Raw genomic sequence first — 26,469 nt, forward strand, 5'->3', positions numbered from 1 at the left:
TTTTAGTACTCTGTACTAATTTTAGTCTAAATCATAGTTTCCCATATTGGTCCCCACATATATGAAGAGTCCTCTCTTCAGCGCTCACTGGGTGACGTTAGCCGTTAATGCTATCCAGGGGATGCTACCGCATTTGAAAAAATAAACTCGGAATAATCTATACAAACTACACTATATATAAATACAATTTTTTTCTTTGCAATTTTTTGTGTTAAGTTAATATAAAAAACACATGTTTTCAATTGTTTCTTGTGGCTGTGGGCGTTGTATATTTTTTATCTTGTCTAAGTGGGCAGTCAGACGAAATGTATGGGTACCTAAATCAATATTATACTCAATTAAAATAAACTAACACAAATTATATATTAGGTACAAAATATTATTTACAGTCAAGGAATAAAATCAATTAACACATTTTAATTACAAATCAATTTAATTTATGTCTCAGTCATGTTCCAGCGAATTTGAATTTAATTCTCTGCAAACATCAGATACCGTAATGATGAATGAAATTTGAATTCCCGACAATAAAACCGTTTAATTATTGGTTTAAATTGATAGATAATGAAATATTGGCGTATCTGAAATGTATTTTTGCTACCTGATGTATTTGTAAATGTATTTTACTTATTGTATTCGTATATATGGAAATCATATAGCGTAAATCGTTTGATGCGAGAAATCAATATTGCAATACCAGAATGTAGTGTCAAAGCTTTTTCTAAAACAAAAAAGCAGTGCTGATAAAAGTCATAACGCATGACAACATAATATCGAGTTATTACGTCTCGAAGGGTCGTATTCCAGAACTCTACTCAATACTCAAGTCAGGACTTGAGTCAATACTCAATTAGTGAGCACTGAAAATCATACTCAAGTCCTTGCCATTAGGGTCGTATTTCCAGTGCTTGAAATCATACTCAAGTCTGCTCAAGTCCTGACTTGAGCATTGAGTAGAGTTCTGGAATACGACCCTGAAAGACTCTTCTATACCGGAGGGCGAGTGTAAAGGTGGTTAAAGATTTCGGATTCTTATTTTTATAGAATGCTTTTTGCTCTTGTGTAAGTATTGTTTAGTTTTTGCTTATTGCTATCAAAACAAAATATGTTTTAGGACGATGGGATAGATTGATAAACCGAAAATATTCCAAATTAATATCTACTAGAATTTATTCTTGTTGTTGTCATATCGATGTGGTGAAAGGGTTTGTCAATTGGCGTAAGGTACTAACCGATTGTTGCCCAGGGTGAGCCAGACGTATTGGACAGAAACCTTTAAGAATTCATTCAAGTTATACTATACAAATTTAATATAAATACTACAGACTTTCTTAATTATTGCACTGTGTTTATTGAAAATCACTTTCTGTGCAAAATCCCAAACTGTCCTAAATTTTATAGAAATTTATGGTCACCTTAACACTAATGGAGATCTCAAACACTATAGCGCATTTCCAGATAAAATCCATTCGTCGGTCACATTCGAGTGAAGACAGTCAATCGGTGAAAATATACAGCACGTTAGAAATAGTTAGTGTTATAATTTAGTGTCAATTCAGTGCAAATCAGTGTTTGTTAGGGCAAACCAGTGTAAAATTTAATGGCATTAAACAATAAGTAAGTTTAAAATTTTGGAGTTTTTAAAATCTTCGTTTTTGTCGTATGTGTTTTATTGCTTACTACATACAATCAAGCGTCTATGCTACATTCTTCAATGTATTGAACAAATCGCAATCACGACCGCATACCACTGACGAATTATAATATGTCGAGCCGGTTCCATCATATTCAAAGGAATGGAGAAGGAAAAAAAACTTAAAAGCATTTCATCTTGAGATTTTTTTTAAATACGCTGCTCTTCACAGCTAAGACAGAGCAGCGTTTTACTTGGCGGATATCCGGAACAGCGCGTATTAGTTCAAGGAAGTTCGCGGTCTTATTTCTGGCATTGGTTTTTTAAAAGGCAGTCAGCGAGGTTTTTCCCTCAATCTCCGGCTGTTTGTAGGTGGAGAAAGTTAAGTAACACCGCTCTAGTTTAATACGTGAGACTGCAGAATCCATGTATTATATACATAAGAACTTATAAATAGGAGGAATATTTTGATAACCCACATCAGTGTTATTATACCGTAACATTTCAAGTACCATTAAGTGCCCTTTTGACATTATTTCACTTCAAACAATGTGCATTGGATTTTAATGTATTGTAATATTAAACATTACATACAATAATACTTGATTAAATGCATGACATAATTCATAATATCATATATTATATTAAATTCCACAATATTTCCAATACATGCACTTGGTATTGTAAAGTATATAAGGATGTAATGGATTTCGCCTAAAGGTATACAGAGTGAATATTTTCTTTGTTTAACATTGTGCCTTATTGGAATAATTTTTTTGAATATTTAATTTAAAATAAATAAGCATTACACAAATCCCATACGTTGCTATGATCCCAAAGTAAGTAACTAAAGCAATTGTGCTAAGGAAATCGGAAACAATGACAGTACTACAAACACCCAGATCCGAGACAATGTAGGGATATAATTATGACTGAGATTTTATTGTCTAAAGAACAAACGAAAGGCGTAGCCCAATCTGTAACATAATTCTATACTTTAAGAAATGAAACTATTTTCCCGGATTTAAATCGCGTATATTTGTTTTTTCAAACAAACCGACGTTTCGGGCCCTTTACAGGTCCCATGTTCACGGTTGAATGAGGTGGTACAGTCATTAACCAGTTAATAATAATAATAATAATAACGCACACACTCAACATAGCCCCGCACTAGGGAAATCCTGTGTCGCGGGTACCATGGACACACACATAGACAACCACAAATTACACCCATTACAAATATTTCTCCAGGCCCGGGAATCGAACCCGGGGACCTCTGCGTGGCAGTCCGGTATGGTAACCATTCGGCCACGGAGGTAGTTAAAGTTAAGTTAAGTTATGTCTAATATTAGTGCAAACCACCCAATTTTTTCAACTTAGTTACAAAAGTTGTTAATTAAATACCTTTTTTTTTATTTTAACCAAAAGACACCAAAAGTTTTCATTTTACAAGTAAATTTTAGAACAAACAACGAAAAAATTCTTTAGGTGCTATTTTCTCAAAACTATGACCATATTGGTTAACACGTTATTACTTATCAGCATCCATCTCAGAATTTTTGTATAGTATTTTGTTCTACATACTTGATGTATAACTAGCAATTACTTTACTACGGTAGTGTGTTTATAAAGTTTTGTATTTGTAGTTAAAAATATAATAGTAATGTTTTGATTTTTTCGTCTATTTAATCATTCCGGGGTTTCAGAGACTTGGTTTGATCCGATCTATGTATATTACTTCAAGTATGGGTAAATATACTTACTTTTTGAAATTTCAGAAAAACACATTAAAATATAATAGGATTAGAGTGGTCTTGTCAATTTATAAATTCTCCAAAATTCATTCACTTCACCCTGGAACGTGAAGTTGGCAAGTTCCATGTGCCTATACTTTGCCATACCAGCACATTACGTTTCATAACCGCAATACAATGATGCTCACGTTACTGCTTGGTGGCAAAAACAGGTACAGCTGCAGGACAAATTCCTTTACAAGGAGCTCTACTGCTACTAAAATATCACATAGAAAATGAAGTGGGAAAACGGGATTAAAATTAGTTGAAAAATAGTTACAGGTATTTAGATACCAGAAGGGCTAGCACGACAGAGGGCGATAATAATGCAACATACTCATATACCCGCACTAGGGTAAGCCTGTATCGCGAGTGCCATGGACACACACATAGACAACCACAAATCACATACAAACTCACGAGAGAAATAAATGTAGGCCATAAACATATTTCTCCCGGTCTGGGAATCGAACTCAGGACCTCTGCGCGGCAGTCCAGCATGATAACCGTTCGATCACGAAGGCAGTTGAAATTAAAATATTATTACTAGTTAGTAGTAGGTACTGCAGTCTGGATACTGGAGCCCAAACTCGTTGTATGTAAAAACCATCTTTTCTGTTGAAATTAGGATACTTTTTAATTTCAATGGTTCTCGCAGCATTCCAGGCAGAAAACGGACTCCTTTGTCGACAGTTTGTCAAAGTTAATTGAATGTATAGGTTTATCTATAACATGTTCGCAGACTGCAGACTTTTTACAAGACGATAGTGCTTGACATCAGCTATATATGTATTCTTTGGCGCGAGAAGAAAAATGCTTTACTGTATCTGTCCAATGTAATACCGAACTCACAGTAAAAAACTGATGTATGCCCGTGATGACCCTTAATGGTTAAAACATACTAAAGATATATCAAAAATTTTCGGATTCATTTTCAGCATATTCATTACAGTTGATAGAAGCGCTATAAATATTTTTGAGTTATATAAGTACCCTACAATGCGAACAATATTTCCCTTGTCTGTGACTAATTTGAAGTTAATTTCATTTTCAGCGATTACAAGAACAAAGAAAATGCATCGTGTCAGGCGCATTCAACGCTCACATTGGACATGGACAATAAGGTTGAAAACTACAATCCTTTAATTCATAGGAAAGTGGCGCATCCCACATCGTAAGTAAACGTTTCTTAGGGTCGTATTCTAGAACTCTACTCAATGCTCCAGTCGGGATTGCACTGGAAACACAAGCATTGGAAATACGACCCTAATTGCAAGGACTTGTGTATGATTTTCAGTGCTCACTGCAATACTCAAGTCCTGACTTGAGTATTGAATAGAGTTCTGAAATACGACCCTTAATTAATAACGCTCACAATAATAACGCTCACAATCAACATAGCCCCGCACTAGGGAAACCCTGTGTCGCGGGTGCCATGGACACACACACACAAATTACAAATTACACCCAAACACACGAGAGAAATAAATGTAGGCCATACAAATATTTCTCCCGGCCCGGGAATCGAACCTGGGACCTCTGCGTGGCAGTCCGGCATGGTAACCGTTCGACCACGGAGGCAGTTGAATTGTCTCCTATCTCCTTCCCTTCGAGTATATACCCAGAAATAGAGACGTAATAAGGTCCATCCATCCCTGGCAACTCATCAGGCAAATGGGCTTTATACCACTTTTAAATATCAACTCTCGTTTGCGCTGAAATCACAAATTAGAAAGCTGAAATAGTACAGCACCAACAACTGACATGTGTGTACGTCTCCGTATATTAAAAAAATATTCTATAATTATTGTTATAAAGATAATATCTCTAACTATGGGGAGCTGTTCCATTCGGTGGTGTGGGAAAAACAGCAAAACATCTAATTATAAAACAAACGGAATCAAATTTCATTGGTAATTAAATATTAAATGTGTAATTTTCAATTTTCGTCCATTATAGCAAAGCTCACGTTAAACTGGTCGTTTCAAGTGTAACAACTAACGACACTCGTCAATTGTTTCGAATTCGCCTTAAATACACAAAAAGGCCTAAAAAGGCCATAAAAATAAGGAACAAAAAACAACACGAAACTAAAATAAAGGAGAGAAAATAAACAAGAAAAACAAACGCATTAAAAGAAAAGCAAAACAAAAAGAAAGAAGATAGGAAACGAGAAATAGACACAACACAAACAACGTCAAACCAGACATGACACGAATTAAGTTTGTTGCGAGCCGAAGTTGCAAAAAAAATCAATTTATTTTACTAATTAATTTAATACAAATTACAATCTAAATGTACAATATAAAAGTAGACAATAAGTAATCGAAGTTGGATTACGAATGCCGCGATATTCGATGCTCCGGGCAGCCGTCTCCACTTTTGACGTCAACGCGATCACGTTGTCTTCAAAGTACAGGGCTGACGCTGCACCCCGTGCAGCGAGCTAGCGCCTCGTGCAATGCACTATTGTTTTCAGGTCGCCGCTTATTCAGCGATTCCCCTACGTTCGCCTTGCGTAACACCTCCCCTCTCAGAACAGCGATTATTGACGACGTTAATCGTGATTTGAGCTAGGGGTTGATTAGGGTTAACCCTTCTGGGTTCTGGAAGAGCGTAGACATGTTGCTCTTCTTCATTGTATTGTTCCGGTGAAGTCTTCAATTGTTTCAAATAGTACTTGCGGTAACATATGCCACTAACGAGTGCACATGCACTTAACATGATCACGTACAATGGGATAGTGGTGTGATAGAGGCTGTAATCATAGTCATCTTTAAGTTTCACTGGCTGCTGTTGAGAGTTGAGACTTTAGGGAGATTTTCCAAATTTACGGAATGCAACTTGAATGCTGGTATAGAAGATGAGATGATAGGAGTGTCGTTAGGTAAGTCCATTATTTTTAGTCCTTTCCCTCTCAAGCGATCGTTGGCGTTGGATACTGTAAAGTGCGGCGTTTCTAGATAGCATTGGTGCGGGATTATGGCAAGATAACTTCCTTGTAGAGATTTGTACAAATGTTGTCCGCAGGAAAGATGAACTTTTGTTGGAGCAGGAAAGCTGATGGTGTAATGCTTCTCGTCGAGTTTTTCGAACGCTGGTTTGTATAACGTAACTGACACAGAGCTGCAATTGGTGTTCTGTTGCTGTATTATGAGCTGCTGGAAACAGTCCTCTGATGTTCGGCTTGGCAGGTTATATGTCTCCTCGCATAAGTACCATTTGCTGGTCTTCGGGCATTCAGCCTCTATGTATCTGAAGTCTTTCTGATAAAGGGCTAGGAATGGATAAGGAGGAGAAAAAAATTTATGATGCTTATTAGGTACGATAGATAGCTTATATATATTACAGGTGAAAGGTATTACGATAAGAAATTTATAAACTACAACTATCTCATTACCTAAATAGTAAGATTCTAACCTAATTATGTCGCAGTATTCTCTAATATCTAAATCTACTACTCTTTCTCTGCCATATAGTTTGCTCAACTTGCTTATGATAGCGCGTACCGCATACAAATTTAACACCGAATGATACATCGTGGAATTCCTTATGAAAGCAAGAACATTCTGTAGTTTTACTAGTTCTTGCGAAACTGAATCTACGTTGTCACCTAGTATAATTAGGACTTGAGTGAGATGCGCATATTTAACTAAATCGTAATCTCGAGTAGCTTATAAAATCATGATTTTATTTTGATTATCTACTATGCTATCAATTACATTATAATATTGAGATGTCCAATTTTTAGATAGGCTAACGTGACTATTGAACTCGTTAACCAAATTATCTTGATTATCTTGAAGAGATTAAGGGCTCGATTGTAGTGTATTGCATCAGTGTAATCAAGGTTTCCTGTAACGCTCTTTCTTATGGAACCAAGACCATCTACCAATCCTCTTTTAACACGGGTTGACTCAAATGTCTCTAATTTATTTAAAACATTATCAAGCTTATTTCTAAGGTAACTTAAGTGTAGTTAAAATAAAGAATTAGTTTTATTATGTAGTTAGGTACTAACGCTATTTAACTGAATGTTAACAGAATTAATTTGATCTCTCACGTTTCGAGGATTAATATATTGCAGAAAGGAATGATAATGAGATATTACTCTCGCGGGTCCTAATTTAAAGGGTAAAATACCCCGCCCGTCGTTGAGACTTTCAAGTATTATCTCCTGCATTAGTCCTGTTTGCAGGAGGAGATGGAGGATCAGCAAAGTCCTGTAACAATTGAGCTGTTGTAGGGACTCTGTTAAGCCTAGTTTTGGCAATTGATCGTCGCTTATTCTTGGTGTAAATATGAATAGGGAGGTCAGCCATTACTATATCGTGTGTGTACCGCGGTGCTAATTTATGACGCGAAGCAAACGGATTTTTGACAAAAATCTGTTGTTCAGGAGAATATTCAATTTCGGGCTCCCGGTCTTTATTTCGAATGTTAGTGAGTTTTTCACGCGTCATTAGTGAGGTTATGTATGGTGTTGTACACTAAAGTCATTATATCTTTGTAGTTAACCATATGTTGTTGTAGTTATTGCGATGAAACATTCATGTTAAAGGGATCACGGGGATCAAAATGGCCGGTTATCACCTCTATAGGCTTATTATGATTATTATTTATTTATTAGATTTGCCAACAGAAATACACTATTGTACATGAACAAACAATAACATTACATAAAATACTCGAGTGTAAACCCAATATGAGGCAAATACAGCATGCACATACCAGAGGCTCGTGTCAAAAGCTTTTTTTGTATGTTACATTACAGACAAATAGATGGATAAAACAAAACCAATAAGTAAACATGCTAAATTAAACTGTAAAGTTATGGTACTTTTACTCTGACCATTTACACAAAAAAGTTTTATATTTATTTAATGACAACGAAAACAAGTCTAAGTCAGTTAATCTATGTTTACATGTTTTATGAGAATTATTGTACTCTCGGCTTACATTTTGTGAAACTGTGAATGCTATTGTTATAAGCCAGAAAGAAATATGGCATTAAATTAATAAGGGATTCTGATTTTTGACCCAGTTTTAAAATACGGAGGTGTTCCAATATGGTTGAGTGAAATCTCTTGACTATCCCATGTTCGTTAGGTGTATGAGGGGCAACCCTATGGTGATGGATTTTGTGAAGCCTTACAAATTCTGCAACAAGCTGATTAGTGAACTCAGTGCCGTTATCAGTAACTATGGTGATTGGAATACTATGGTGCGTGCAAAAATTAAGTAGTGCTTGAACTACGCTAATAGCAGTTCCGTCTCGCAAATGATAAGCCTGTGCGTATTTAGAAAACGAATCTACGATAGTCAGATATTTTTTATTCTGGATAGTTAGTAAATCTAAGTGGACTAATTCAAAGGGCTTTGTGGCAGGTGGAACCACTTTGAATTGCTGTTTTATGGGATTTCGATCATATTTCGCCTGTCCACAAATCGTAAATTCATTTATGAACTTAGTGATACTCTCACGCATTTTTGGCCAGTAATATTTGTGAGACAAAGCTAAAAATGTTTCGTTTATACTTCGGTGATTTGTCTTACCATCGTGTTAGCCGCTCATGCGATACATGCAGCCGTAGACGCATACCACACCTAGAGGTACCGGTGATGATTTTATACCGATTTATCGGATATCGAAGTTATAACAGGTAAAAGAACTAATCTTAATTGCTATTTCGGTAACTACTCTAGCAAACCATAAAGTTTTTAATGCCTGGGTCTGTCATTAAAAAAAATAAACTACTTCAAAAATACGTCACGACAATCGTGTGTGTTATTGTTTGGCCTGGTGATTTCGGTGTTTATTTATTGAAAACATACCTGAACCGCTCACGCGATGCGCTCTTCCTACCGCAAAATGGCTGCTATTTGGTTTCGCAAATTAGAAAAGCATTCACTTTAAATACAAGTTTTTATAAATAAAACTTATTATTCTGCATTGCTAAATAAATACCCTCCGTACTACCAACAAAAACATCTGAAATAAAATGCAGTAATACACCGCAAATCCTGCACTTAAAAAGCACTAATGAAATTTTTGGTGTACTTGGATAAATATGATAATATTCCGTTTGAGTGGTTCTAACGTTTACCATGAAATTACTCCTCAAAGTATAGTTTATAAACATTTATATTCAGGGTAAACTTAAAAAACGCTACTTACGGTTTGTTTTCAATAAATAAACACCGAAATCACCAGCCCAAACAATAACACACACGATTGTCGTGACGTATTTTTGAAGTTGTTTATTTTTTTAAATGACAGACCCAGGCATTAAAAACTTTATGGTTTGCTAGAGTAGTTACCGAAATAGCAATTAAAATTAGTTCTTTTACCTGTTATAACTTCGATATCCGATAAATCGGTATAAAATCATCACCGGCACCTCTAGGTGTGGTATGCGTCTACGGCTGCAGGTATCGCGTAAGCGGGTAAGTAGCGTTTTTTAAGTTTACCCTGAATATAAATGTTTATAAACCATACCTTAAGAAGTAGTTTCATGGTAAACGTTAGAACCACTCAAACGGAATATTATCTTATTTATCCAAAAATTTCATTAGTGCTTTATAAGTGCAGGATTTGCGGTGTATTACTGCATTTTATTGGAGATGTTTTTGTTAGTAGCACGGAGGGTATTTATTTAGCAATGCAGAATAATAATTTTTATTTATAAAAACTTGTATTTAAACTGAATGCTTTTCTAATTTGCGAAACCAAATAGCCGCCATTTTGTCACGTTCTCAACTACACTCGTAGTTAGTGTCAAGTTCATAGATGAATTTTTAAAAGTTCTTTGAATTATAGGAATAATTGTGTACAAAGCTAAGCGGAGATTAATTAACAAGCCGGTTTTGATCCTGAGATCAAAGAAGAAGTTGAGAAGAAGACGTCATTAACGCCATTAAAGAATACGTTCACCCTAAGGTGAACGTATTCTTTAATGGCGTTAATGACGTCTTCTTCCAAATTGGATTCCGACAATTGAATGGATATTCGTGTATGAGTTTCGAAAGGTTTAGTAAGCACCGGTCTAACCTTGATATCACCGACCACATTGAAAATTAATTGTTTAGTAAATCTATTTAATGGATTATCGGAAATTGGGATCTCTAAGATGGGATTTTCATTATCGATATGCACAGTAGCGGTCCTGGAGGCATCTTCCGCTTCTGTAACCGTGATAGTTCTAAAGTCATCTAAAGTAGGTGCCTTTTCAGATAAGTTAACTGCAATAGACATGAGCTCTTCGTTATTAAGTTCGATTCCTAAAAGCGCACCTGCATTGGTGTTGTGTTTACCCTGCTTATAAACGACTGTAAAGTCGTATTCGCTTGGTTCCTTAAGATTCATAACCTATTGCAATGGTTTATGGTCTGTGATAATTTTAAATTTACGGCCAAATAGGTACGGTCTAAAGTATTTAGTGGCCCAAACAATTGCTAGGAGCTCTTTTTCGATGGTACTGTAATTACACTCACTCGAATTAAGAGTCCTGGACGCATAGGCAATCGGTTTATCCCAGCCTACGGTGCCTTGGGATAACATAGCGCCTATAGCAACATTGAACGCGTCTGTAGGGAGTATGAACTCTTTTGAAAAATCAGGGTATAGTAAAATTGGATCCTTCGTTAAAAGAGTTTTGCAATGTTCGAAGCAGTTAACATATTTCTGATCTAAAATAATGTTTGAACCTTTTTTAAGGCACTGGGTTAGTGGTTTAGGCACTCGTGCGAAGTACGGAATGAATTTTCTATAGTAACCAAGCAGTCCGAGAAATCGTTTGATTTCAATAGGGGTTTTAGGCAACGGGTAATTTTGAATAGCATGGATTTTATTAGGGTTTGGTTTAACGCCTTCGTTACAGACAACATGTCCTAAAAACTCGGTTTCCAACTTCAAAAACTCGGATTTGTCCATCTGATTTTTAAAGTTCGATTCCCGTGGCCTTTTAAAGACCTTTTCTAAGTTCAAAATGTGCTCCTGAAGGGAGGTACTGAATACAATGATATCATCAAGATACACAAGACATACTTTATTCTAAAGATATTTAAGAACATTGTCCATCACGCGTTGGAATGTTGATGGAGAATTTCTGCGACCCATGGGCATCCTTAAAAATTCATAGTGCCCATTCTCTACATTAAAAGCGGTCTTGTGTATATCGTTTGGATCCATCTTAACCTGATAAAACCCACTAGCTAAATCGAGTGTTGTGAAATATTAACATTTACCAAGTTTATAAAGCACATCCGTAATATTCGCAATGGGGTACTTATCGTCAATCGTTTTCTCGTTGACTTTCCTGAGATCCACGACAAGACGCCATTAACCTTGCCTGAAGCATCTGGCTTTTTAGGTACAATCTAAATTGGAGAGCTCCACGCCGAGTCTGACGGTGTTATTATGTTCTGATCAAGCATCTTATTAATTCGATCCCTGACTTCTTGTCGATAGACATAAGGATATCTGTTTGTTTGTCATTTGAGACGGAAAGTTAGGTCTCCAACTTTGAAACGGTACAGACTGCATTGGTGGTTGTCGCGATGGACCAGGCATGTTAAAAATGGGTTGTTTCGTTGGTACACCAAAAGTTGTGGGTTTAGGTACAAAGTTATTAAGGGGTAAATTAATATTCTGTTGAGAAGGTGATTGCTCACAATCTTTCTTACTTGTGCTATTATCATAACGCTGCTGCATATACAAAGTATTAAGCTCTTCTTGGACAAACTCTAGAGCTTCTTCCATGGATGCAGGTCGCATGCAGCGTATCCTGGATCCTAGGGGATCTTTAAGGCCTCGCAAATAAGCTTGTAACGTAAGTGTTTGGTAAAGTTGGCGCTTCGCTTCTATTGTAGTTCTAAGAGTTTCATGTAAAGACATATACATCATAATCGTGCTAAATAAATTCTGGCATCGCTCATAAAATTCCTGCGAGGTGTGTGTGTCAATTTCATATCAACTGTATGAAAATAGAATATTCGCTTCTATTGTCGGTTGCTTGTATCCAACGCAGGCCACATGTATGGGCGGTGCCTAAGGCTCAATTTATATTGCGTCGGAATGGATTGGAAGCGAATTTTTGTAACGATATTGTACATAGCATAATGTAACTTGGTTAGTACGGGTAAGAAGGGAAAATTGACAATAACATCCATGTTTATTTTTCCCACAATGTTGCACTTGAAGTGTACAAAGTGTTACATAATAAATGAGTACATCAGAGTTAAGTCTGTCTCGGTTAAAGTATCGTACAATAAAAAGATAATACAAATTTAACATTCATCTCATACATATAAAAGCAAATATTAAATGGTTGTTTGCATGAGGATAACATAAATTCTTCAGACATTATTGACTTGACATGAATTTAAGAAATTTGAATGCTTTACGCATATGATGGTTTTTTCACTAATAATGAAACGTAAAATTAACAAATTGTATGCAAGTAGATCAATAGAGAGATTGATAAAACAATAGTTCGTAATAGACGCCCTTCTGCCGCCAAGCAATAATGTTAGTTACTGCGTTCTGGTTTGGAAGGGTAAGGGTACTGGTGAAGTTGACTTGGAGCACATGAGACTTGTCAACTTATGTCTTAGGGTGACGGGCGCACTGGTAATATTACTCAGATCTTTGCGATTAAAAACTCTGCAACTGTTATGGACAGGCTATATAGCGGTGTAGCTTACCATCAGGCGCACGACTTCTTGGTCTCGTCACTTGATATTACAAAAAACAAAATGTCGGACTGGTAATATATACGGAAAAACTTACTGCTATATAGTTATGTAGCTACAAATAATGATGGTTCCCTTTACAAATCCAATGTGGCGGACCGGTTTTACTCACAATTCTGATTTCCTATATCATCAAATAATCTTCTTAATCCTGTCGACAGACTTTGCTAATTATTCTATTTTATCTTTATCCCTGTTTATTAAGAGGCTACAATAAAGATAAAGAGACATGCGTAATCTATATAAATAAAACTGTTTATTTGTCAGTCGTCTCGTTTGCTAGACTCCTAACTCTTGTAATTCCCTCCATAGGATTACCCTTTTAAGGTAAAAAATAACTATACCCTTTTTAAAGTAAAATGTAAAAATAATTATTATTGATACGAATATCGAACGACACAAAGAGGACAAAGAAAAATTCCTTTCATTGTATGAATATCTAGGTAGTAATACATCATGATATTCGATAAATAAATAAAATAATATTTGTTTTCAGGACTTTAGGATCATTTCTCAATCTCCTTAAGTCTTCGCTTGGCTCTGGAGTGCTGGCTATGCCGGCTGCCTTCAAAGACACTGGCATTATACCGGGATGCATCGGAACTATTTTAGTTGGAATAATAGCTACACACTGCATTCATATATTGGTAAGTATACAGTTTGTTTTATATATCTCCGGTGTTTTGTAGAAAGGGCAAAAGCGCCATTTCCAAAAAAATGTAGAGGAGCATGTTTTAATTTTTCACAACCTTTTTAAAATATTTACGTAAAGGAAATGAAACTATTTTTCCGGATTTAAATCGCGTATATTTTTCAAACAAACCGACGTTTCGGTTGACAGTCAACCGTGACCATGGGACCTGTAATGGGCCCGAACCGTCGGTTTGTTTGTAAAAACATATATACGCGATTTAAATCCGGAAAAACAGTTTCATTTCCTATGTATAACAATCGCGAAAACCTAAGGACTCGATATATTTACGTAAATTCAATTTTAAAACTTGAACTTAATTATAACCAAAATTGAATTTTAAAATAAGACGTAAATATTTTAAAGCAGCCGTTGTGAAAAACTAAAACATGGTAACCATATTAGTATTTCGAAATGACATTTTCCAGAAATAACGTTTGCTTGAATTTTCATAACGTCGAAAGTAATTTTAAGAGGAAAATATTGTTTCTTTTAAACCTAACTTAAACTAATCTAACCGAACCTAATCGTATTTTTGCGATAATTTTATAAGGTTTATATTTATTATTTTATAATTATAGGTTTATATTTATAAGGCTTTCGGTGTAATTAAATTTCGAACAAACGGTATTTCGGAAAAAAAATTCGAGTTTGTGATAAGTTACCCAAAAACATGCTCCCCTGATATATTTCTTCGAAATGGCGCTTTCGCCCTTTCTACAAAAGACCGATGATATGTCGTTTCATAGAAATTAATTTATTTGCTCTAAATAGATGACTGTACCTAATTGCCTCTTCTTTTCATACGATACTTAATACTACTGGAGACGTCGCTATATTTGAAAATAAAATTCTCCTAATTGATGCAAAGATCGAACATACCCAAAGGAAAATTCATTCAATCCTGGACTTAAACCAGGAACGTTTATTCGCTTAACAGCTCGCGTTATCCGAAAACGTCGCTCTCGTGAGTGCCGTTAAAACCAAAAATAAATATCTGTAGCAAGCACATAGAGAAATTCAGTCATTGATAATAACATAGAGTATCACACAATGCTTTTCTTTACAGTTTTATTTGATAATATCAATTAAATAGAAGTAAAAAGATATTACATTGAAATTAAATTCTACTGCTTTACGAGTTTTATACGTCACAGTGAAATTAAAATCAAATAATTGTTAATTCTATATAATTCTATAGGTAACATTTTTGCACTTGAAAATGTAATTTTTTTAAAGCCACTGCTCGTTTACTACGCTGAAAAGAACGAGCAAGAAACTCTAGGAATTACTCTTTTAAAATAAACTCAAATGCTATGGAATATACTTTGAATCATAATTGTGGGCATCTATTCTCATGTTATCTATCTTTCCAAACATCTTTATCTAACACAAAGAAGAAGAGTACCTACTCTTCAATTTTGTAATCTGACTTTACAGTTAAAATACTTTTAATGTAAGTTTTAGACTTAGGAAATGATAATCTTAATATATTCTCCTGTTTCTTGTTTCCCAAGAATCGTTTACTTTGGTTAAACGACATCGTGGTGCAATGAGTTTGGACTTAGTTCTAGGGTTAATATTATGGATATCTTCTTTCTTAATGAAATTATGTATATTTTTACGGACATACAAAATATTTGAGTAAATGTACTGTAATGCCACAGTCATGACACCAGTCTCCTTAAAGTTTTCTCTGAGAGAAACCCGAGTACCTAAACGTTACACAGATGGAATCGTTCGTGGATTTTATAAGTGCCAGTGTCCTCCTCAGGGAAACCAGACACGTGCTATCACACCATACGTTCGTTCATTCATTAATACGACTAAATTTTCCAGGTACAGACGTCAAGAGACGTTTGCAAGGAAACTCAGGAACCGTCACTAAGTTACTCGGACACGTGTGAAAAGGTTTTTAAACATGGACCAAAGTGGACGAGACCATGGTCTACTTTTTTCAAGTATGTTATGATATTAAAAAGTACAAAGGGTCGATGCGACGTATCATAGATATGCAATATCTTAAATTTAATACAGTCAATTCTCTCTTCACTTTGGGGTAGGTACAGTTATTAAAGATTATTCTTTGAGTAATGCAGAATAATGATAAGGAGGCGATACATTACGACATCCACTCTTTAGTCAAAAAGCAGTTTCTTTGTGGGGTAACAATTAATGCTACATAAATTAGCAATGTAATTAGATTTATACTCATTGGAAAGATGCTTCCCAAATGCGTTTAGTTTGTTGTGCGTTTTCTGATTGCTGTGAGTGTTGTTGGTGTTGTGTACGTGTGATATTTCACATACAAATGACACAGGTTTATGAAATGTATGGTAAGGTCAAAATCGAAAATACCTACACTATAATACATACCTAGGCTCAACTCACACCGGCACAGAGTCGAAGCATCGTGTCGCATCCTGTTTTTCAACTACAACCGTCGCGCGACGACAACCGCAGTTCTGAGACTTTATATAAAAGTAACGGGACTTACTCGCGTAGTATTTTAATCGGAAGCGGTCCGACTAGTTGCGACCATAATCGATGGTCTTCTTCAGGGGTTGAGTGCAACGTTCGCGACCGCGTCACGACTAGCACTGTGCGCTGCGGTTCTCTGATGACGCAGTCCGCAGTGGGGAATTCGGGAGGCTGATACGTTGCGTCAGCGCGTCCTGGAACTCTTCTTCGCTACTGCTGTCCGTAGAATTGTTGTCGGGAACAGTCCAGCACACAGAGCTCACCACATCGTTACCACTAACATCTGCAGCTGCATACCGAGCGCCGTGAAGACACGGCTTCCAGGTCGATGTCGAGGTTGGAGCTTGCTATCGACCTGGAAGCCGTGTCGGACCGCTTCCGACTTAAATACTACGCGAGTAAGTCCCGTTACTTTTATATTATAATGTGTGATAACCGTGTTAGTTTTCATAATACAACAGTTCAGAGACTTTTGAACATTCGCGAATGGCGCTCGTGCTCGACAGTATACAATGGGTGATATCGATCTTATTATAATTGCTCTTATATCTGAAGCTGAAGAGGAAGAAACTGAAATTATATCAGAAGCTGAAGGGAGAAAAAGAAAGAAAGAAAAGACGTATACTTGGCGAATTCAAAACACTTTGCAGTAACAAGTATTTAAGCCGAGACTCAGGATATTTTTATCATTATTATTCTAAATAGACCTTCATATTTTTGGGTTAAGTAAATTAATGTTTCGTCTTCATCCATTGTCGCGCACTCGTCTCGTCGCAGTTCGGCACTGTGCTGTGTCTGGTGTGGTGGGCGTCAGACGCGTCGCTGCGCGCGATTCCATATTTGCGTAACATAAATTTGTACCTTAATAATAGGAAAATAGAGATGAATATGCTATAGGCGAAAAACATGACGCGTCGCGACGCTTCGACTCTGCACCAGTGAGAGTTGAGCCGTCATCTCACTAATGACACCAGGCATTCACTACGAGGAAAAAAGAGCCTAAGTACGCGATCATAGAGATGAAAACAAGGTTGCTCGCCGTGTGCAGTCGTGCGGAACTGGAAGTCTCAGCCCTTGCATGCGCATTACAATTATTTATTTAGTAAAACGATGAGAGAACGACTGCCTCTCAATTGGAGGTCGACGCTTAGATTCCCGGTCGGACTAATTTTCGAAATGAACTTTATTAAATTTGCTTTGGTTTGGGTGTTTTGGGTTGACCCCAAGTGAAATTATTTACTCTAGTACTCATAGTAAAGGGAATTCTCTAGTTTGAGACCACCTGGTCTAACGTTACTGGCGTGGTTGTATGGCACTTTGACCCAATAAGTTGTATTATTATTATTCTTGATGAATATTATCATGAGTTTATGTATTATTCTTGATGGTTATGAGATTAGTCCATTTAACGTAACAAGGCAATAAAACTCCATGAATAAAAAAATCCTTGACCTAGCTTAGGTACCGATAATAAAAAGTAGGTACAATAAAAATAAAGTAGAACGACATAACATAGTAAGAAATGAAATATTTCATCGTTTGCTTGAATCTCGTTTACATAAAATAATCGAAAATAAGTTTGTATTTTCTTACATTAGGCATGATTTTAAATATTTAAATATCGCAAAATTCGTTGATCACAACTCATGTACTCGATGATCCCAACCAACCAACTTAAATTTTTAGGAAGCACACACATATCACAAAATTAACACTTAGGCACCTTTCTTCGTCTTTCGGTAATAAAAAAAATATAATTTGTTGTCATTATTCCTACTTCTACCCCCATCCACTGAACTATAATGACGCGATTTCGACATTGCAACGATTTTTTACGAAACGTGCCTTACGACCATTCAGATCTGCTTGCGACACTCTCTACGCGCTTGCGTCGACATCGGCGTACTCAGCGGTAGGGCACTTATCGCTTAATCTTGAGCGAGTTTTTTTCCCAGGGAAAATCCATTATGGTTAGCACTCGACCCAGGGGGATTGAGTGGTTATGTCCGACTCCCACCGACTAAAACCCCTGGAGTGTTCCTCATGACGCAGACTTTGGGCCCCGGGAGACGCGATTGCTCACTTCCGCAACCTCGCCTGCAGTTGCCCTTGCCTGCGGGCGCCCTCCATTGGAGTTGGCGACGCCAATCCATTCTCCGCTTTAGATACCCCGAAATACCAGGGACACCTTCCAGCACGGGACCCCTAATTGTAGACATTCTTCGTCTGGTCTCCCTTAGGACGGCAGGCGGTTAAAGTCAACTAACCGCCGACCCCGTCGCCTGCCGGATTGGAAGCGAGTTGATGTCAACTTTCCGCTTCCCCTCTGCCGCTTTCTTCAACACCATAACGTTACCATTGAAGATAGCGAATCGCCTTGTAGGCCTCTTCGCTTTCACCAAAGCTAGTAGCGGTAGGTCTGCTCCATCAATCGCTAACAGCGTGACGCGAGGCTCCACCCAAGATGGGCACTCTGTGCGTGTTTGTTGCACGGTGTTCGCGATACCTCCATAATGGTGGCATAACGTTGATGGCTCCCTACCTAGCACTTCGCACAGGAATTTGCCGAAGCATCCGTGCCCAGTAAGGAGATGAGTCAGGTGGTACGTCGGTACTGTAGTCTAGGCTCTACTCTATGAGTAGAACTACTGGCTGAATGAATATAGATTTGTATTTGGAATGTGTTTAAAAAAAATAGTATAAAAAATAAGAACACCTTGGCAGATCTAGAAGTAGCCTAAATAAGTGAATATGTGAAAAACACAATAAATATCTAATTTTGAAGATAATCCCAGTTTATATTTATAAAGTACCTCTCGCTACGCGACCTGAGCTACTCCCTAGGCTACAGTACTCTATGTTTACAATCTACCCATTCTTTAAGGATAGGCAGTATTGCGGCCACCAGTTTCCGGCTAGCTCCTGGGACTTCCACTCGCTCTCTCCACTTCCGGAGGAAAGTAACGGAGCCCTGCCTTAACTTATAATCTTTCAATGTGTGCGTGATTTTATGTATCTTTTGATTACTTCTTTAATCCCTCAGTCGATAAAACAGACAAAGAAATTAGTTTAAACAATTTTAAAGAGATGTCGCTACGATGCTCCAAATATTTCATTCCATAAAAATGTTTTGCCTTTGACTTCCTTCGGGTCGGGGATGAAAAGTACCCTTACCGATAGCTCAGAATATCAATTATTGAAAAATAATTCATTGCTCCATAGAACGCTTAGCAAGATCTTAAATAATAGGGATAAGAGGAACACCGAGGGAAGAGGGTTTTGAAGAATTAAATTAAAATCTAAAGAGTTTAGCACTATAGGCTCTCAGTCGACAAAATAGACAAAAAAAAATAGTTTTAACTGTTCTAAACAGATGCTCCAAATGCAAAAGGCCGAAGAAACAACATACAGCTGTGAAATCTTGAAACACGAGGTATACATTACCTCTTTTTTTGTCTCATCACTTTTCAGTTCATCTATAAACGTTTGACATAATCCTAATGGAATTCTATTTAATGACATTCATCCTTGGTACATCCATGTACCCAAAACCTTCTTTACTTCGTTTGCTTCCTCTTCCGCCTTTTTAAAAAGTAATACATTATTAAAATTTCTTCTTCATCCATTTCACACGGGTTGGAACACACACTACTAGCTTCTAAAAGAACATAGAAGCGACTGCAGTGCATCAAACGACTCTGTCGTGCAAACGACAAAGCGGCTGCCGTGAAACAATAAATTGTCGTCACGATCTAGTGTGGACAGCTAGACACGACAGTCATTCAACGATAAAATAATCGTCAACGACACAGTCACGACAGATAGTCGTGATATGGGAACAGGCTAGACGTGATAGTCATTCAATGATAAATAAAACGTTACGACATGGGAACGCACCCTAAATCTGTTTATTTTCATTTCTGTGCTCGCTTCTAAGTTTCAACATACTCACTGTTAAAGTTTGTCTTTGAGTACGTCAAAAATGACATGCAGAACATTATAAACTCTTTGTAAACTACAAACTTGTATACCTCTATATACGTTTATACTTAGCTAACCTTCTAAAACTTACGTTCTAATTTTACTAGATTATCATAAATGGAATAACTGTAAAATAGGTTCGGAAAGAATAGTCGATCAAAAGGAACAATAAAGTCCAGAGAACATGTAATACACGGAAGAAAAAAAACGATACAAGGGCCTTATGCCACTTAAGTCTCGCCTACTATCAGAACCGCTGTCGCCAAAACTCACACAGTCATACTTTAAAAACTATGAAATACTTGGTAATGATTGGTCGTAATTTTTTATATTAAAAGATGTAACAAATTCCAGATTTTTAATATAATTTAAACTTTACCCAGTTGGTTATCTTTGAAAGTTTAATACCTATTATCGCAAGTTACGACGTTTGCAATTTACATTGAATTTTCATTCAATGTGATGCCATCTAGCGGCAATAGCTGAAAGACTATAAGACGTCGTACGATTAACATTCTCCAAAAAAAAAAGTCGATCATATTGCAGCGGTATAAGGCTTAGGTACTTGCGTTTCTTATAACAATAAATCTGTTACGATAAATAGATAATGGAAAAATTGTTAAAATTAAATAAAATATAACTTAACGATAATATGAAACACCACTGTCGATAATATACAGATGCGACTATAATGTTTGCACTCCAAAATAGCAAAATAAGGCATTTCTGCACGGTTTTCGAGGGTTTGCGTGAGGTAATTGACACGACCATAACGTATAAAGCGAAGATGGCGGGCTGAGCTCAAGTATGTGGAACTCCGCTTACTGTTGGCCCACTAAGCACTTCTACTGTATTTATTGTTCTGTGGTGTAATGGCTGCTTTTGTGTTTTTTTATTGTTTCACCTGTATTAAGTACCGACGTCAGGTCATAGATTTGCTCATGGTGCAGGATCGGGTTACTTTGGTCGTTTCTTCCACTTTATGCTCCAGGATGCGAACCAGAAACGCAAGGTTATTACCAATTAAGCGTATTGGAGTATTACAAGAAATTACAAGGGTCCTCTGAGCTTCCGACGTAAGTTATTATATTATAGGCTTACGTCAATGATATTAAATACTATACAATACTAATCAAGGCAATCACTTACGGTCTATGATTTTACCGATCACGTCGCACGAGCTCGCACCTGCGCATCAAGGGATGACGCTCGTCCCTGGTAACGTAGACGCGTCCGTAGCAGTACATGGGTTAATACGTGGCGGAAAATGAGCGGAGCCAGTGTGTGGCTGTTGCTGGTCGTCAGCTGTGCGAGGAAATCAGAAAAATCACGGAACGTGTGAGCCCGCTTTAGGTCTATAATTTTAAAATGAACATTTTTCAGGCATTTCGCTGATTTTGCAATGGTGGCCGTTTGTCTTGGCGGCACGGCGGTTTACGTTGTGTTCATCGCTTCGTCTTTAAAAGATGTAAGTATACTAACTAATCTCATGAATATTCTACTGTGGCATCAGTCCGTCGCAAGCGATTGCGTAATTACTGTGATATAACCATACCTAATGCGTTTTAGGAGCTCACAGCCTTATTTCAGCTAGGGACATTTAATCAGCACCTGGTATGTTTAAACAGGAGCAAGTCCCGGCAGTTTCAAATATTGAATAGGCAGTATAAATGGCGAAAATGGTTTGAGATACAATATAGGTACGTCAGTTAGAATTAGGAAGTAGTGCCACCTTACCTATTTTTGCAGCCAAGCAATGATGTGAGCATTATTGCGTTCCGCCTTTGATGGGTAAGGGTGCTGGTGAAATTAAATTACTTGTCAACTTATGTCACAAGGTGACATGCGCAGTGGTAGTGCCCCTCAGGTTTTCTCTCTGAGTGATTTACGAACCACTATGAACAGGCGTGTCGCTTACCACCAGGCGCACGACTTGTTCGTCCATCCAATTAGTATCATAAAATAATCTCAGTACAGAGTACCTACTAAAAAAACCGACCTCAAAAGTTGGTGGAATTACATCTATTTGCCAAGTTTTATTGAAATCGGTTATCGTAAACTCGCGCAACACCGGATTCATCCCGGCTTCGGTCTAGGTTTGGTGTACGGGACTTAACAGGACATAATAAAATTCGGTTCTCACTGCTTAAAGTACATATTATATTGAGAGAGAAAAACGCCTTGAATTGGAGAATAGCAAAATCAACAATTAAAAAAATAATTACTCCCTAAAATACAATTTAATCGCTATTTATAAAAATGAATCTTCATGCGTGAACAGCCACCCTTAGAGGTGGATGATTTTCATCAATATGAAATGGGACCACTATGGAGATACCATCTTTCCAGCAAAAAAGAATCATGAAAATCGGTTCACAAATACCGGAGTTATCGCGTAACATACATACAAAAAAACATACAGTGGAATTGAAAACTTCCTCCTTTTTTCAAGTCGGTTAAAAAGATCGTGGGCATAATTTAGGACATTACGGTCAACTTTGCCTGCATATCATGACACTGTTTACGAGCAAATGTGATGAAAAATAAATAAATAAATAAGGCACACACTCATAACCCTGTACTAGGGAAACTTTGTATCGCGTGTGCCATGGACACACACATAGACAACCACAAATTATCCAAACTGATATGAAACCAAGGAATAGATGTAGGCCATACAAATATTCCTCCTGGCCCGGGAAGCGAACCCGTCCTGCCAGCGCGGCAGACCAGCATGATAACCGTTCAGCCACAGAAGCTGTTTTATTTCACTGTGAAGTGTTTCTACAAACCAAATGAATACAGTGACAGGTACAGTTGATGATCTAAGATACCTAACTCCCTTGCCGATCTTTTGGTTCTGAGTCTTCTTACGCATTTAACAGAAAAGTGTAAAGGAATTCCAGTTTTTCGGTTGAAACCAGTTGAAACCTGCATTTATGTATCAAGTTGGCTGAAAAGTTTCTTAAAACGTCATTCACTAATGATGCAATTAAGATGTCATACTGAAATGAATTTTTCGGCTCACAGCTTAAATAATAAGTTTGTTTAATACTTTTTTTGACACTATCTACTCAGAACCACATAGTCTGTTAGTGGTTAAGTATCTTAGGGCATTGACTGTACCAGGAAATTAAAACGTCACAGTGAATGGAAATGAATATTTTTTTATTTAAATAGTCAGCCATGACCATGGGACCTATAAAACGCAGGCCACACCGCGAACGAAGCTAGCTAACTTAGCTCATGTAGTTGCATGCAACTACAGTGTGGCCTTCGCTTTAAAGGCAGATAACAAGTATATCCTATTAAGATCCTTAAGAACTCGATAATCATTGATGTTATTCTCTTTCTTGCAGATTTTTGATCACTTCTACCCCGAACAGGAGTATGATGTAAAAATCTACTGCGCAATGCTCCTCATTCCACTTATATTGATTGCCCAAGTGCGGTACTTAAAGTTCTTAGTACCATTCTCGGTTGTGGCCAATGTGTGTTTCATGATCACTTTCGGTATTACCTGTTTTTACACTTTCACTGGAGTAGATAACCATATGGATACGAAATTGGTGACCGACGTTTCACAATGGCCTTTGTTTCTAAGGTAAGCTATCAAGTGCATTTATACTAGGGCTATAAATTGAAAAAGAAAAAAATCGAGACTCGGTGCTGGAAAACGATACTGTCGACGCTGTTTCAAAAGTATGTTTCCTTACTTATAGGCCTAGCATTTAAGCGCAGGCCACACCGCGAACGAAGCTAACTTAACTTAGCTCACGTAGTTTCATGCAACCAACAATGCCAGACAAGCTAACTTAGCTCACGTAGTTGCATTCAAAGCTAAGCTAAGAAAATACGTAGTAAATAATGAACACAGAACAATAATTACAGTTGAAGTGGTTAGTGTCGCATGCGCGCCAACAGTGGGCCTCGTTAGACCTACTTGAGCTCAGTCCGCCATTTTGGCTTTGTACTAAAATAGTAGAAAAATGCCTTATTGTGCTGTTTTGGAGTGCAAAAATGATTGCCGCATCAAAAATATTACCCGTGATGGTATTTCATATTATCCGCAAGTCTTATTTTAATAAATTTTATTAGGGTAAAGCATTGACTTACATATAAGTCAATGGGGTAAAGTTTAAATTAAATTAACAATCCAGAATTTGTTAATCCAGAAATACGAACAATCATTATCAAGATTTGAGTGATGTGAAAGGCGACATAATTTACATGGCTAGCGGGATCATTAGATCATTCGTTAAGTTAGCTCGGTTAGCTTAGTTCGCGGTGTGAACCGAAATATGGAAAGATGCCCCGGCTACGTAAGCTAAGCGAATTTCGCAATGTGACCTGCGCATTAGGCACTCAGTATATTATTTTAATTAGTTCTATCATATAATTTTTGAGTTTATTATTAATGTCACGATTACTCCTCCTTAGTTTGTTATAATTATTAATACAAAGATTTGGAAAAAAATTCTTCGATCCGTCTGGATCCGAATCGAGTCTGCCAGTAAACCGTGCCAAGTTCTTTATTCATTCATATAGTAGCAGTAGAGCTTCTTATCGATGAGTTTGTCCAAAGAGGTACTGCCATCTTACAATTTCTGCCCCAAAGCAGTAATGCGAGCATGCCCAGCGACCTGTACCCAGAAGGCAACTCGAAATTAGGTTCTTTTCACACACACGCTTCATGTATTATGTTTTATGGTTCAATCACATCGAAAACGCTATTTGACTTGGCATAGAGGTCGGTGTATATTCAGGATTAAAATACGGGTTATACTGTAGGGAAATAGTTCTGGAATTTCAGAATTATTCATCCCGCAAAAGCGATGTTTGAGAATTCTCGCAAATATTGAACAAACTGGTTCATTTATAGACTTCGACGACCCCACCGAATAAACGTGATAAAGAAAAACGTTTACAGGAGCGATTAAAAACTAAAAACAATTGGACATTTGAAAAAATTAAGCAGAAATTACCGTTATACAAAATACGTCGAAAAATCATAAATAATTAGAGGATATTACGGTTTTCTTGCGGTTCCAAAGATAAATTTGTTTTTCATACTAAAAAATTAAATTGAATAAAATATTTAAGTTAATCAAATAATGCAGTTTTTGGGTATTCATTCTATAGTTTGGTAATCTTTCTTTCTTTTCGCGAAGAAGGATTTAAAAATGTTCAGTAACAAAATCATACAAAAAATTACGTACCATAGTCAATTTCTAAAATTAGGCGAAAAAATTTAAATTAATTGTTTTTTTAAAGATTCCCAAGAATAATAATACAAAGTTAAGTTGTTTTAAACATGCAAAAGTAAAAAGTGTGCCAAATACATACTTGCAATATTCGTGCGAGATTGTTAATTTTATTTTTACGTATAAACATTGAAATACCGATTAGTTATAAAATTAATTGAAAAATAAATATGGAAAAACAATTATAAGATGTATTTTGAGAGGAAAAACCCAAAAATACAAAAAAAAAACGTAAAAGTGTTTACATGTTTACTAGGTGGGGCCGATATTTAAAACTCAGTTCATAATTACTACGTGAGGCGCACTATAAGTTACCAGAATGAATAAGAAAAAAATACTATAAATGGTCAGAAATTAATTTATTGTTTCTCAAAATATTCTCCGTTAGCGTTAATGCACTTTTTCATACGAATGAACCAATTTTGAAAACATTTATGCCACTTCTCCGTGACAATCTCTGAAACATATTTTTCATACTCTTCGACAGCCTCTTCAGGCGATGAAAATCGTTGACCGCGTAACTGGTTCTTAATTTTTGGAAATAAATAAAAGTCACAAGATGCAAGGTGGTCGGGACTGTACGCGGGTTGGCTCATAAGGTCAACGTTGTTCACCTTCAAAAATTCATTTGTCTGTCTGGCCGTGTAAGAACTGGCATTATCGTGGTGCAAGATGATACGGCGTTTACGGTTACTTTTACGGAGTTTGTCAATAACTTCCGGCAAATAAATGATCGTGTACCAATCACTATTCACGGTACAACGTTTTTCCAAAGCAACAGCAGCCACGTGTCCAGTTTTATTAAAAAAAGAAGCAATCATCCGCTTAGAGGCATTTTGCACGCGCTCCACGTTGGTTGGTTTCTGCACATCT

At 36.9% G+C, this 26,469-nt stretch overlaps 1 protein-coding gene across 1 annotated transcript in view; it reads left to right on the forward strand.

Annotated features, from left to right (window-relative positions):
- Positions 1–1,556: 1,556 nt before the first annotated feature.
- Positions 1,557–26,469, forward strand: part of LOC113225791 (proton-coupled amino acid transporter-like protein pathetic) — a 45,067-nt gene continuing 20,154 nt past the window's right edge. Inside the window, exons 1-6 of the mRNA XM_026458195.1 lie at positions 1,557–1,617; positions 4,481–4,600; positions 13,676–13,826; positions 15,710–15,831; positions 21,716–21,800; positions 23,692–23,936. Coding sequence (XP_026313980.1) covers positions 1,601–1,617; positions 4,481–4,600; positions 13,676–13,826; positions 15,710–15,831; positions 21,716–21,800; positions 23,692–23,936 — 740 coding nt within the window. The 5' untranslated portion in view covers positions 1,557–1,600. The remainder of the gene's footprint in view (positions 1,618–4,480; positions 4,601–13,675; positions 13,827–15,709; positions 15,832–21,715; positions 21,801–23,691; positions 23,937–26,469) is intronic.

Source organism: Hyposmocoma kahamanoa, unplaced genomic scaffold (assembly GCF_003589595.1).
Source record: "Hyposmocoma kahamanoa isolate Upper Pololo Valley unplaced genomic scaffold, ASM358959v1 174563, whole genome shotgun sequence".
Classification (NCBI taxonomy): domain Eukaryota; kingdom Metazoa; phylum Arthropoda; class Insecta; order Lepidoptera; family Cosmopterigidae; genus Hyposmocoma; species Hyposmocoma kahamanoa.